The 16,040-nt window shown below is 40.6% G+C and overlaps 1 protein-coding gene across 1 annotated transcript in view; it reads left to right on the forward strand.

Moving 5' to 3' along the window:
- Window positions 1-1,316: 1,316 nt before the first annotated feature.
- The window catches only part of LOC132397524 (mucin-6-like), a 262,599-nt gene continuing 247,875 nt past the window's right edge, over window positions 1,317-16,040 (forward strand). Inside the window, exon 1 of the mRNA XM_059976355.1 lies at window positions 1,317-1,325. Coding sequence (XP_059832338.1) covers window positions 1,317-1,325 — 9 coding nt within the window. The remainder of the gene's footprint in view (window positions 1,326-16,040) is intronic.

Genomic DNA, 16,040 nt, shown 5'->3' on the forward strand with positions numbered 1-16,040 from the left:
TTGTTGGGCTAGTGCTATAGACCCTAAAATAATCAACAGGAATCAGAAATACATATGCAGGGAGATTTCATCAATAATCGTTGCATTGCATTACAGGATTTTAACTTTCCTGGGACTGTCTAAAGGATTAGATGGGATAGACTTTGTTAAGTGTGTTCAGAGAAGTTTTCTCAAGCAATACAGAGACCCTACCAGAGAGAGGGCAAAGCTACTCTGGGAAGATAGGGCAGGACAAGTGACTGAGGCCTCAGTAAGATAACCTTAGGGACTAGTGTTACGTATCCCGTAACTGGATAAACCAGCAAAGATAGAGAGGTCTGTTGAAGTCTGTTGTCACTATTTTCAAACGTTTTATTCGTAAAAGGACACAAAGGTAGGGTTAATACATACATTCAGATAGGTCACATTGTCAACACTCAATCTAAAGCGCGGGTATATTAATAATCATCATTCTTAAATGAGCTCTGTTGATGTCTAGGGGTTAATAGATTGTCCGTTGGAAATATAAAAGTCACTCTGAAAGTGTGCCGGCCTCAGCCCGTTGAAAATCGCTGGGTTCTTTCGGGGGGCGCCCGAGAGAGAGAGATTGGGGGGGAGAAGAGAAAGAACTTGCCGAGTCTCGATGAATCTTCCATGAAAAATTGGGGGAGCGTTGGTTTCCTCTCCCCGATGTTAGTTAAAAGCGGTTTCCTGTGATTCCAGCCACAAATTCCAATCCGGGAATCTAACGCACGTGGCTTCCTTCAGAATGGCTTCTCTCATTCTCTCGTGTCTTCTGGGTGCGTCTGAGGGGCTGTCCCCCTGAGACTCTCCTTTATACTTCCTCACGGGGTCGCAGGTGTCAATCAGGTTGGGATGATGCAATCTCTCTCTCAACCAGCCCACCTTGCCCGAGGGCTTTACAAGTGGTCTCCATGAGACAATAGTCGCTGTTGTCTTTACTCTGTATCGCTGGTGGTACCTGCAACTTGGCACGTATCTCTCTCTCTCTCTCCGACTGGGTCTACTGACCCCCCCCCCCTTCAACGGGTGCTCTTACAATTCTCCGGAAGGAGGGGGCTGCTCCCGCTCCTTCGGTCCCTCAGAGCGGTGGTACCTTCATAACACTAGTAACTATAGTTGTATGATTTTTAAATTAGTTATGGGAAGGGAAATAACTAGTTAGATATTGGGGCAAGATAAACTTTGATAGTATTACACAGGAGTTTGCAAAAGTTGATCAAAGAGATCAAGAGTTCAAGATCGATATGTTCCTGTTAGAGTGAAGGGCTCTGGATAATGAAGGATACTGCGGCCCTAATCAGAAAAAAGGAGGCATGGATCAGGTACAGGCAGCTGGGTTTAATTGAATTCCAGGGAATGGGTAAGAGTTACTTAAGGAAATGTACTTAAGGAAATCATAAGACCCAGAAAAAAAGGCATGAAACAGCAAACACAAGAAAATCTGCAGATGCTGGAAATACAAACAACCCACACAAAATGCTGGTGGAACACAGCAGGCCAGGCAGCATATATAGGAAGATGATCCTCTACTGTCAAGATGAAGCCACACTCAGGTTGAAGGAACATCATCTTACATTCCATCTGGGTAGCCTCCAACCGAATGGCATGAACATTGATTTCTCTAACTTCCATTAATGCCCCTTCTCCCCTTCTTACCCCATCCCTTATCTATCTATTTATTTGTTTATTTAATACTCTCCCCTTTTTTCTCTCTCTCTGCCCTCTCACAATTGCTCCTTGCCTGTTCTCCATCTTCCCCTGGTGCTCCCCTCCTCCTTTCTTTCTCCCTAACCTCCCGTCCCACGATCCTTTCCCTTCTCCAGCTGTGTATCCCTTTTGCCAATCAACTTTCCAGCTCTTAGCTTCACCCCCCCCATCTTCTCCTATAATTTCCAATTTCTCTCTCTCCCTCCCACTTTCAAATCTCTTGCTATCTTTTCTTTCAGTTAGTCCTGACGAAGGGTCTCAGCCCAAAACGTCGACTGTACTTCTTCCTATAGATGCTGCCTGGCCTTCTGTGTTCCACCAGCATTTTGTGTGTGAGGGATGAAATAGCTTTGGCTCAGAAGATTAAGCAGTTTCCAAAGATAACTTATAAAGACAACACGGGAAAAAGATTAACCAGGGAAAGAATACAGTGGGAAAAGACCTAAGTGGATAGATCTGTGTTGTGTCACAGGAGATGGTCAAGGTCCACAATGAATGTTTGTTTTTACTGTGGAGGGCATAAAGATTTTGGATAGTAAATGGTGATGTCTTGACAGCATTATTACAGCAGAGGAGATGTTGAATGTCTTAAAAGGAATGAATTTCTAGGGATAAAAATAAGTTAATCTCTGGGACTTGATCAGGAATATACAAGAACACTTTGGGAATCTAGAGAAGAAATTGTGGGAGTATACTAGCAGTGTGCAAATAACACTCCGCTCTTTAATAAAGGAGAGTTTTATGTTTTGTAACTCGAAAACATAGAAGACCGGGACAAATGTATACTCTTCGATTTACTTTTAGTAAGAGGCGCACTTATGACGCAGTGGCATAATGATGTATGCTAGTCATGTACTTGGTATATCTACCCCGTGATGAATTACATAAATAGCAAATAATGCTTAATCAGACAACGTATTTAGTTTTACCACCTCCATTGATGGATGTAGGAGTTGACACTGGGACAGCAGGAAATGGTTCTGACAGATCTGGGCATCCTTCTTCTCTAATAATTAACTCTGCTCTGGTCAACTGATCAACATGTCGTTTTCAGATAGCATCCAGCACAATCTCCACTGTGCAGGAGCGTGGTCCAGTTCTGTCCTCAGTCTTGTCAAGTACTCACTTTTGATCACCTCTGTAGTCCTTCACCAGGGCTGCTTGTCCATGAGTGAAACATCCAGCTTCCTTGTTTGAGGAGCCATTGATATGTCTCAGCCATTTGTTCTGCACTCCTTCTGAGTTGGGTTTAAGGATATCCAAGTGTGAGCACAAGGGCCAACCTAGAAATAACATAAAAGGTGAGTTGTTAGCTGTGGTAGGCAAGCAAGTAATTGGCAAGCTTCTGATTCAGTGTCAGTGTAGTGTGTTCTACTGACATGGCTCACTATGTATTCTTTAAACCCTGAACAAACCTTTCTGCCAAGCCAGTTGTAGTTGGTGGTACACCATCGATATGTTATGGCATATTCCATTCATTTTTAGGAATGACTGAAACTGTTCCACAATAAATTATGGCCCATTGTCACTGACTAAGTGTTCTGGAAAACTAATACCTGAGAAAAAGCTTCTCAACATATCAACAGTGTACAAGAGTATAGTGGAAGCTACTGGGAATACTACTGACCACTTTGTAGTGGCCAATAAATTTGTGTCCATGAATAGCCCAGCACATTCCACATGACTCCTCTGCCAGGGCAATGCAGGCCATTCCCAGGTGCTGCTCTTGGCATCTTCTGGTTGTGTTGGCAATCCCAGTTCATGACAAGCTGATTGATCTATTGATCTATCCCAGGCCACCAGGTGAAGCTTCAAGCCAACACTTTCATTTTGACCACGCCTAGATGACCAGCATGTAGCTTCTCCAGCACTTTATCTTTCAGGTTGGATGGTGCAACAACTCTTAATCCCCACATTAGGCAATCCAGTCAAGGGGAAGTTCATCCCACTACTGGTAAAAGTGAGGGAACTGGGGTTTTTCCAGCACATAAGTCAGTCTGAGTGGCCATGTAGACCTGAAACAGTGTGGGGTCTTTTCTGGCTTCCCTTTCATTATCTCTGCTGTAATAGGGAAACTTTTGGTTTGCGTTAGTGAGAATACATCAGGAGGTGTGTCCCCTTTTGTAAATTTTTCTGGACTTTGGTTTCCATGATTAATTATCCTCTTAAATATGATCTTGTAAATCTGTCCTTCAAGAGACAAAGCCCATCTCTGCCTTCATGCTGCTGCTGTTAGTGGAACAGCCTTCTGTAGATTGAAAATGGACACTAGTGGTTGAGGATCAGTAATGAGGGTGAACTGTCTCCCACATAAGTACTGGATGAAATGCTTTACACCCCAAGCTAGACTTAAGGACTCTCTGTCAATCTGTGCATATTTTTTCTCTGCAGCGGTAAGGGAATGTGATGAAGATGCTATGGTGCATTCACTTCCATCACTCATAACATGTGATATGACTGCACCTGTACTATCAGGTGAGGCTTCACAGGCTAGCTTCAGTGGATGTGGATCATAATATGTGAGTTCAGTGTCTAACATCTCTATTTCCTTTACCTTTCTGAAAGTCTCTTCATGCTGCTAAGTCCATTGCCACTTATTCCCGATCTGTAATAATGAGTTCATGGGAGACAGTGCAGTAGCCAGGTTTGGTAGCAACCTGTGATAACAATCAACAAATCCTAAAAATGATCACAATTGTGACATGACCTTTGGCCTTGGGGATCCACCATTGCTTGAATTTTCTCAGCAGCTTTGTGTAATTCTTATGTGAAAGTAGTGTGACCACAGTAAGTGATGTTTAACTTAGAAATCACACTTGTTGCGTTATGCTTGAGCTCATAATCTTTTAACCTTTTTAACACTATCTTGAGATTTTGGAGATATTCCTTGTCACCTTTATCAGTAATAATGATGTCATCCAGGTAACACTGAACACCTGTGTACCCTTGCAGCACCTGGTCCATAGCTTTCTGCCAGAGTACAGGTGCAGATGCTACTCCAAAAGTAAGCCTATTATAGTGATACATCCCTTGTGAGTGTTTATGGTGAGAAACCTTTGGACTCTTCTTCTATCTCCATCTGTAAGTAGACCTCAGCTAAGTCCACATTGCAGAAGTGTTCCCCTCTAGAAATGTTTGCAAAAATATCCTCTATCCTGGGCAGAAGGTATTGATCTACCTCTAAGACCGGTTGCCTTAAAATCACTACAAATCCTGACAGATCCATTCCTCGTGGCTAATGAGAAAAATGGAGCTGCCCGTGGGCTCCAATCAACCTTGAAAAGAAGTTCTTTAGACTCCATGCAGTCTAGGTCACTGACTACTTTATCATGAATGGTATAAGGAGCTGGACTGGATTTGTAAAACTTTTCATTTACCAGTATTTTACTCTTTTACTCTTTGAGTTTTCCAATACCACGTTTGAACAGCATTGCAGTGGCATCATTTAGTATCTTTCTTAATTTGCTTTTAGATGACTCTGTTGCAAGGAATGTGTTACAATAATCACCCCTTGTAATAATTATCAGAGAGGCACAGATAGAATCTGTATTTACCAGTAAGTAATCTTTATTGTTTCAACTAAAAGACATGTGGGTTCACAAACTAACTACCTGTGTGCACCCCACTAGAATTCCCCAACCCTCCATGAATGTTCAATAAAGAGAAAAGGCATTATCCAAGGAAGGAGTCTACACTGGCCAAGTGTTCCTTGTGGTCCTGATCTCCACATGTCCATGGGATCTTCCTCATCCACAATGATTGGTCTCTGGTTGCTGAAGAGTTATCACTGTTACGTATTTGGAGCTCCTGACTCTTATAGTGTTCCTCATCAATTGAACTGGTGGTTTTCCATCCCATTGGCTCATGGTCACCTGACCAACCTGAATCACTTTCTTACTGGTTAGTCCAGGGCTACAACCAACATTGTTTCATAGTCTTGCTCCCAACCCCAGCCTTATGTAATTGTATCTTTCAATTCTGACTGGTCCAAACCAGTGAAAATAGGGGACCCAAACAAAGTCTAATGAGATTACAAATAACTTCTTTGATAGGTCTAACACCTTACATAATAAATAGCTAATCATCTGAGAATGGTATCAGGTTTAGCAGATCATTACCTTAAGTTCCTTGTGTTCACATCCTATTGCTCTGATTAGTTTATCCCAGAGCAAGAATCTGTTCAGAATTCACAAATTGGGGGAAGCAAAGAAAATTGATTTGTCTTCTCCCCGCCTTTGATTCATACGAATCCACTGATTTGTAGTTTTTTTTTTGTCAACTCCCACTGTTCTTGTTTCATCCAAATCCACTGATCTGTAAACAGATGTGGCATGCAAATATGGATAGATTTCCAGCCAAGTTGTATTTGTCTCGGAAGATCATGCCTCCACAACCTTGGCCCTCCTATTTTACCCTAACGTGGCTTATTGGTATGCCTTTTGCTGTTAAGAATGTCATTCCCAAAGGTGTGATATTTTCTCCAATTGGATATCTGCAGTTCAATATCTTTGAAATGGAATCAGCCAATCCAGTGTCCAATTCCATTTTAATTAATTTTCCAATCACTTCTGGTGCAAGCCATTTTGTAAGCCTATTGTCAGTTTTCACACTGAAAATCTCATGGGCAGCCTCTTGTATCACTATCATTATTGTCAGATTTTTCAGCAACAGTATGCAGATTAGTGCTCTTTTTAAAACTGCAACTTTTCATCTTTATCTTTTCCCTGTGGAGTTCATTCAAGTTCTTTGTAAGGGTCATATTTTGTTTTAACATTGCAATTTTGTTCACAATAACTTGCATTCCTGAGTGTGTCAGTTGCATCTCTGTCTGCCGTTTCAATTGATACAGTGATTTCAACTGCTCTTTAAATGTAAGTTGCACTTCAGTTAGAAGCCTTGTTTGAATGCTGTCTTGTAAGATTCCACAAACAAAATGATCTCTAGGTGCATCATTAAGCCATCACTGAACTGACAATGCTCAGGCAACTTTTTCAATCCAGCCACGTTTACTGAAACATAAGTGTTCTGCAATGAACAATTGTTTCAGTTCTAAATTCTCTTGCATTACTTTCACGACTGTAGTGCTCGGGTGTAACGGAACGACGAGCTAAACACCGAGTTAAACCTTTGTCAATAACGACAGGATCACAGTAAGATTAACCGTTTACTGTTCACTCTTCCACATTGACGTATGGTGAAAACTGTTGATAAAACAATACAAGATTTGTACAGCGTTTGTTTCCTTCTTGATATTACATTACATCATAAATACTTGCAAAAGTAAAACTACAACAACTACATTACATTAAAGTGCAGCATACAGTCAGAATCTACCTATGCCATTGACTGCTTTAAATACACTTCAACGCAAACTATCCACAACTCTTTAACTAACGAAAACATAATCATTATCGGCCGTCGTTACTTTTAACAGGATTGGCGTTAACATTTTAATTCAACATATCAATTATCTCATAACTCACAGCGTTGCTTTCACAATGTTTCTGGTGCGTAGAGAGAAAACTTGCTGCTGCTGCGCTCGCTCATGTATCTTCCTTCCCACCTTCCCGTTTTTCCAAACCGGTATTTTTCCACAGGACGCGGCGAAACCGGATGTGACATCATCGTATGCCGCGATCTCTTGCAGACAACTTTAAATGATCCTAACTTTAACTAGAATGCTAACAAATGAATTACTAAGCGAAAATATTATAAACTAAATAACTGCCATAAAGGCAGCACAACGACATCAGCAAGGCTCATTGTGGCTGTTTTTTATTTGGACCAGTTGAACATCTAAACAAACTGCATTCTTTTAAACCCAATGAACTCAGCAAAACCGGCACTCATTTTTCATTGGCTATTTCATTTGCTTCAAAATACTGCTCAATTCACTCAGTATACAATGTCCAGTTATCTCTTATGCATCTAACTTTTTGATGTAAACAGCCAGGTTTCTTTTCCTTAATTTATAGTTATTATAATCTGGTACTTGTTATTTATGAATTCATGTGTTTAGTCTCTTTTCTGCCTTTTAATACTGGACACTCTCCTTTTCAGAAAAAACCATGTACTGTGCTTTTATTTTAACTCAAATGTCTCTGCGCTTCAACAGTAGGTAGTCGTCTTGGGTTCGTTTGAAACTTTCTTATCACTACTGCTATGTTTTGTAACTCCAAAACGTAAAACTAATCTAATGGGGAGACCAGAAGAAATACGTACTCCTTCATTTTTATTTTGAGTGAGATATGGTGGTGTAATGACATATGCCATTCACATTTAACCTGTAATGAATTATGCAAACAATAAAGAATGCTTCATCGAACAAAATATTTACAATAAATACAGCTGAAATATTAAACACACAACAGAAGGAGGCAGGAGAAAAGGTAATTATAGGACAGTTAGCCTGACTTCATTGGTTAGGAAGATGTTGGGATCCATTATTAAGAATGAGATTTCAGGGTATTTGGGGCACATGATAAAATAGCCCAAATTTAGCATGCTTTCCTAAAGAGTAAACATTGCCTGACAGAACTGTTGGAATTCATTGAGGAAATAACAGGCAGCATAGACAAAGGAGAGTCAGTGGATGGAGTTTACTTGGACCTTCAGAAGGCCTTTGACAAGGTTCCGCACATGAGGCTGTTTAACAAGATAAAAACCCATGATATTGCAGGACATATAGTAGCATGGAGAGAAGATTGGCTGCCTGGAAGAAGGCAATGTGGCCTGGTTAACTGCTGGTGACTAGTGATGTTCTGCAAGGTTGTTGGGACTGATGGTTTTTTGACCAGGTTTACAGATGATACAAAAATAAGTGGAGGGGTAGGTAGTGTTGAGAAGCAGACGGTTGTGGACAATTATGAGAAAAGACGAAGAAGTGTCAGATGGAATATATTATATGGAATTGTATGGTCATGCACTTTGATAGAAGGAATAAAGACATAGACTATTTTGCAAATGGGAAGAAAATTCAAAAATTAGAGGTGCAAAGGGACTTTGGATTCATCATGTAGGATACTGTAAAGGTTAACTTTCAGGCTGAGTTGGTGGTAAGGAAGGCAAATGCAATGTTTAACCTTCATTTCAAGAGGACTAGAACATAAAAGTAAGGATGTAATACTGAGGCCTTTTAAGTTATTGATCAGACTATATTTGGAACATTGTGAGCAGTTTCGAGCCCCTTAAAAGATGTGCTGGCATCGGAGAAGATCCAGAGGAGGATCATTAGAATGATTCTGGGAATTAAAGGGTTAATGTATGGCAAGTGTTTTATGTCTCCTGCCTGATCTCGCTAGTTTAGAAGAATAAGAGTGGGAGAGTGTCATTGAGACCTATTGAATATTGAAAGGCCCTCAGTATCGTGGATGTGGAGAATATGTTTCTAAACTGAAGAGTGCCTATTGCTGTACCCTTATTTAAAAAGGGCTGAAAAGAAAGAAAAACTGTGAGCTGTAGTATGCCTGACATGTCTGGTAGGTATTAGAAGTGATTCTGAGGGATAATATTTGCATGGAGTTGCCAAGACAGGGGTTGACAAGAAATAATTAGCAAGGCTTTATATATGGAAGACAAATTTCAGAGTTTTTGAACTAATTAAAAAGGTTACTAAGGACAGAATGGCAGTGTGGATTTGAGTAAGGGCTTTGATAATGCTTGCTTGGTAGGATGCTGTGGAAAGTTAGGTTGCCTGGGATCTAGAATTACAGATGTGGGTTGCAGAAGGAAGCACGGGGTGGTGGTGGATGATTGTTTTTCAGACTGGTGGCCTATGACAATTGGTGATCCCTAAGGACACAAGTGAAAAGGATCTTGATCAGGATGAGTTCGAAGTAGAGCTGGCCTGTGTGCTGGACAATGTGGAATTTAAGGAAGAAGAAGTGCTGGATCTTCTTAAAAACATTAAGATTGATAAATCCCCAGGGCCAGATATGATACACCTCAGGTTGTTGTGGAAATTGAGAGAAGAGATCGCAGGAACATTAACTATGATCTTTGAATCCTTTTTGGCTGCAGGGGAAGTGCCGGAGGACTGGAGAATGGCAAAATGTAGTTCTCTTGTTTCAAAAAGGTCATAGGGAGAAACCTGGGAACTATAGACCGGTGAGTCTTACGTCAGTGGTATACAAACTACTGGAAAGGATTCTTAAGGATAGGATCTATGAGCATTTGGAGAACTACACTCTACTCATGAATAGTCAACATGGCTTTGGGAAGGGAAGATCATGCCTGATGAGCCATTGAGTTTTTTGAAGAGGTAACAAAACAAATTTATGAGGGTAGGGCAGTGGATGTGGACTACATGGACTTCAGCAAAGCATTTGACAAGGTCCCTCATGAGAGACTCATCCAGAAAGTCATGAGGCATGGGATAAGTGGAACCTTAGATGTTTGGATAAAAAATTGGCTTAAAGGAAGAAAGCAGAGGGTAGTTGTGGAAGGAAAGTATTCTGCCTAGAGGTTGGTGACTAGTGGAGTGCCGCAGGGATCTGTCCTGGGACTCCTGCTAATTGTGATTTTTATAAATGACCTGGATGTTGAAGTGTAAGGATGTGTGAGTAAGTTTGCAGATGACACAAAGATTGGAGGAGTTGTAGATGGAGCTATAGGTGGTCGAAGGTTACAAGAGGATATGGACAGGCTGCAGAGTTGGGCAGAAAAATGGCAGATGGAGTTCAATCCGGACAAATGTGAGGTGATGCATTTTGGAAGGACAAATCAGAAGACTGAGTACAGGATTAATGGTCAGTTACTTAAGAGTATGGATGAACAAAGGGACCTTGGGGTTCAAATCCATACATCCCTCAAGGTTGCTGCACAGGTTGATGGGGTAGTTAAGAAGGCATGAGATGTTAGGCCTCATTAACAGGGGGATTGAGTTCAAGAATGGAGAGGTCATGTTGCAACTCTACAAATCTCTGGTGAGACTGCACTTAGAGTATTGTATTAAATTCTGGTCACCTCATTATAGGAAGGATGTGGAAGCTATGGAGAGGGTGCAGTGGAGATTTACCAGGATGTTGCCTGGATTGGAGAGCAAGTCATATGAAACAAGGTTAGCAGAGCTGGGACTTTTCTCTTTGGAGCATAGAAGAATGAGAGGGGACTTGATAGAAGTCTACAAGATTATGAGAGGCATAGATAGGGTGGATAGTCAGTACCTGTTTCCCAGGGCACCAATAGCAAACACCAAACAAATTACGTACAAAATTAAGGGAAGGAAGTTTAGTGGAGACATCAGGGGTAAGTTTTTTACACAGAGGGTTGTGAGTGCCTGGAATGACTTGCCAGGGATGGTGGTGGAGGCTAAAACATTAGAGGTATTTAAGAGCCTCTTGGACAGGCACATGGATGAAAGAAAAACGGAGGGTTATGGGGTGGTGTGTGTTTAGTACTTTTTTAAGCATTATATAGGTCAGCACAACATGGAGGGCTGAAGGGCCTGTATTGTACTGTGCTGTAGTGTTCTATGATTCTATGACTGGTGCTAGATCCATTGCTATTCATCATTTTTATCAACGATTTGGATGAGAAATGTACAAAGCATAGTTAGTAGGTTTGCAGATGATAACATAGGTAGTGACATAGACAGTGAAGATGCTTAACAGATTTTACAGAGCAACCTCAATCAGCTGGGTAAGCGGGTAGAGTTTAATTCACAAAAATGCAAGGTGTTGCATTTTGGGAAGACAAATCAGTGTAGGACATTCACAGTGAATGGTAGGACTCTGGGGAATGTTATCAAACAGAGCAACCTCAGAGTACAAGTGCACGGTTCTCTGAAATTGGCATTTCAGGTAGATGGGACAGTGAAGGAGGCTTTGGCATGCTGACCTTTATCAGTTAAGACACTGACTATAGTAGTTGGGATGTTAAATTGTACATTACACTAGTGAGTCTGCATTTGAAATTTTACATTCAGTTTTGGTCACTCTGCTAGAGGAAAGATCCTCTTAAGCTGGAAAAAGTGTCTGGGAGATTTATAAGGATGTTGTCAGGTGGGATATGGATGGAGGTTTTGACTTTCTTTGATGGAACATAGGAGACTGACCTAATAATTCTTCTATGACCTTTGTCTTATGAAGGTGATATTATATAAGTACCGGTATATAAAATTATAAGGAGCATAGATAGGGCCAATGAGAACAGCACTTAGAGGGCATTAGTTTAAGTTAGAACTTAACTAATAAGAACCTGAGAGGTAACTTTTTCACCCAGAGAGTGGTCAGTATTTGGAATGAGTTGCCAGAGGAAGTGGTTAAGGAAGGTGCATTAACATTTAAACAAGGATGGGAAAGGTTAGAGAGATATGGGCCAAGAAAGTGGTTGAGACAGACACAAACATGACATTTAAGAGACATTTGGAAAAGTACGAAAGATTTGGGATACAAGTCAAATGTTGGCAAAAGGGATTAGCAGAGGTGAACACCCTTGTTCAATAGGGATAGGTTGGGCTGAAGGGCATCTTTCTATGCTGTTTTATTCTATGAGTCTATGGCATCCAGGCTCAGGATTGATTCCAAGTCTCTGGCGCTATGACTAAAGCAGCTGCCCTATGGGCACCATCAAAGTATGCATCTGAGTGGTTGCTTCCTCCTGCTTAGACCAAGCATTCTTAATCTGGAGTCCTCAGTTAATGGTAAGGTTCTATGGTATTAAAAAGTTGTAACCCCTAGTTTAAACAATACACACCCATATTGTGTGTGAATTAATCAGTCATTTTTAGGGTGGTGAGGTGGAGATATATCTCTACAAAAGGAGGTTTAAGGCACTCCTTCCCTCTGTTAGCCTGCAAGTCACCCTTTGGCAAGTTATAGCACCTGCTTAGACCCCCCGCCCCCCATTAGGGTCCTGTGAAGTCGTGGTAGCAGGAGGTGGATGGTTGTAGGAGCAGATGCTACATATCACAAGTCCTGGTTATTCGACCACAAATCCAGGCAGACAATCGACAATCTTTGAAGAGTATTGATAATGGTTGGGGTTAGCCATCTTGTAAAGCCACTGTCTAGAAGAAGGCAATGGCAAACTAGTTCTGTAGAAAAATTTGCCAAGAACAACCATGGTCATGGAAAGACCATGATGGCTTACGTCATGCAATATGGCACTTAACAACTGCTCAGGCCTTTTAGGCAGCAGCTGACAGAGGGACTGAGGATCATTAGGTCTGCAATGCACCGCAATTCAGATTTATGAGTGGTACAGTTAACATTATTACAGGCTTTCCTATTGTTGCTTGACTGAATGCATAAGAAACCTTAATCATATATACTGTATTTTTGCCTTTCTATTCTGTTTAACTGCAATTCAAGAATCAACTTTATTTGAAATTTGTATTAGAAACAACAGTTTGTGGGGCGGGTAGTATCTGCAATGATTTATCTGCCTTTCCTTTGTCCTGAACAAGGACAAGTCCTGCAGTAATGGTGCTCTGCAGCCAGTTACCTTTTCTACTGTCTTGACATTTCACCGCAGGTCTTGTATATTGTGAAAGGATGCTGCAGAAACCAAACAGTAATGGCTGATGTGCCAATGCTCTCTATGATGGCAGTGTAGAATTATACCAGTATGTACTGGAGAAGATGGAATTTTACCAACTGCCACAAGAAATACATCCTTTATCGTGTCTTTTAGTTATTGGAGATATGGTTTTCCCACATGAAGTCCTGAGAAATAATGATGCCCAGGGATCTGAACGCTGTAGAGTTGATGAGTGAGTAGAGAGGAGGCACATTTCTCCTGAAGTTGAAATGCTTCTCCATGATTTTTGGGGACATTCAGCTCCAAGTTGTTGTGATTCCACATCTTTATTTCCCGGTGGTACTTAAGAGTCTGGTGATTAGTTCAATGACAATGGTGTCGTACTCACATTTTTCAGTTTGACTGATAAGTCACTGGAGTTGCAGTTATTGGTGTAGAGGGAAAATAGGAACGGAAAGGGAACACACTTTTGTGGTGTGGAGTGAGATATGCTTGACTAGTCTGACACACAGCTTCCGGTCAGAGCAGAAACTTGTGACCACCTGCAGATGAGACATTGTACATTAAGTTTGGAGAGTTTCTCATAGAAACATAGAAAACCTACAGCACAATACAGGCCCTTCGGCCCACAAAGTTGTGCCAAACATGTCCCTACCTTAAAAATTACTAGGGTTACTCATATCCCTCTATTTTTCTAAGCTCTGTGTACCTATACAAAAGTCTCTTAAAAGACCCTCTCATATCCACAGATATCCCTATTCGTATCCCTATACTCCTGCAGAAACTCAGGGATGATGGTATTGAAGGCAATTTCCAGCCATGCTAATTTATGTGAACACATCCACTGTTTTATTTGTTTACATTGTCACAAAGGAATATTTTCCAATTCTTCAGTTATCAGCAGCATATAATTATATGTCTAAATTATCATTGTTTAGGGAAAAGGATTCAAACCCATGAGTTTGCCAGCAAATATCAGTTAGATGATCCCTCAGAAAAATGTCCAGTTTTACACCAGCCGAGATTAGAGGAGACTGTTGCTGACTATGTAAGTATATTATATGAAATATTTTAATATGTTATCTACTTCATATGAGAATGTTTCCTGAGCGTTGATGATATCGTCTGAGTCACGTTGTATGGATAGTGAGTGCATTTACCAGATTGTATATTTTATTTGGATGGCATATTATGTGAACTGCAGGTGTTTAATGTTTATTAAGTAAGTAATGACTTTTTGACTTCACAAATATTCTGTCAATTGTGACTGAAGCAGACTTCATTGTGCTCAATTAATTTATGATGCTGTTATTCCGAATGTTACTACATTTGGGCTTTGTGATGGTATACATTTGTGGATGATGTGAGTGTACCTTTACAAAATATTACCAGTATTCAACATTTATTTATTTCAAATTTGTTTCAGAACGACACTTGAAATTAAGTGTTGACAGTAACTTCTTGTTACCCTTTTCATATTTTCCAGATAATTATTCTGTTTGGTGGCACAAGAGGCTGCAGACAGTGGAATCTGTTTGAGGAACTCAGTGGATCAATCGATCTGTGAAAAAAGGAACTGTCGACATTTTAGGTTGATAGTTCTTATCCTCCCACAGATGCAATTTGGCCCTTTGTGTTCTTCCAGCAGATTTATTATTTTGCTTGTCCAATTCCAGTACCATTAAACTAACTAAACTAATAAGGATTCTTTTTCTAGCAGTATTAAACCTCAATCCTTGAAAAGTGACCCCGATGAATTGTCTGTGGTTCAGTGCTGATAATGTGAAATGTGATCATGTCAGTTTTCCAGATCTTAAGCAGTGTAATTGGTTATTAACAGCAGAGAAATTCCTAACACATCTTGCAGATTTATAGGAAAGTATGATTACGTAGTTTCTAGTGGTTGTGTTAAATAATTTGTCAGAATCCAGTTCACATTTTAGAACACTCTATCATACAGTAAATATCATCCAAATATGGTCAAATAATGCACTGTAATGCAGTACTCTCACTCTGGTGAAATGATACACTGTAATGCAGTACTCTCACTCTGGTGAAATGATACACTGTAATGCAATACTCTCACTCTGGTGAAATGATACACTGTAATGCAGTACTCTCACTCTGGTGAAATGATACACTGTAATGCAATACTCTCACTCTGGTGAAATGATACACTGTAATGCAATACTCTCACTCCGGTGAAATGATACACTGTAATGCAGTACTCTCACTCTGGTGAAATGGTGCACTATAGAACCATAGAACACTACAGCACAATACAGGCCCTTCAGCCCTCCATGTTGTGCCGACCCATATAATCCTTAAAAAAAAGTACTAAACGCACATTACCCCATAACCCTCCATTTTTCTTTCATCCATGTGCATGTCCAAGAGGCTCTTAAATACCCCTAATGTTTTAGCCTCCACCACCATCCCTGGCAAGTCATTCCAGGCACTCACAACCCTCTGTGTAAAAAACTTACCCCGATGTCTCCCCTAAACTTCCCTCCCTTAATTTTGTACATATGCCCTCTGATGTTTGATATTGGTGCCCTGGGAAACAGGTACTGACTATCCACCCTATCTTTGCCTCTCATAAACTGTACTGCACTGTAATGCAGTACTCTCATTCTGGTGAAATGAGGTCCATTTGCTATAAGATTGCAAGATCTAGTCAAACCAATTAAGTACATTTATCTGATATAAAAATTATGTAAATGTTGAGATTGGGGTATAAAAACTATTACCATATGGGAAAGTGAATGACAGATACAATAAGCTCTCTGACGGTGATCCAGCAGGAAACTCTCCTAGATACTGGAGCCCCTGCTTTTAAATTGATGAAT

Source organism: Hypanus sabinus, chromosome 7, assembly GCF_030144855.1.
Source record: "Hypanus sabinus isolate sHypSab1 chromosome 7, sHypSab1.hap1, whole genome shotgun sequence".
Taxonomy (NCBI): domain Eukaryota; kingdom Metazoa; phylum Chordata; class Chondrichthyes; order Myliobatiformes; family Dasyatidae; genus Hypanus; species Hypanus sabinus.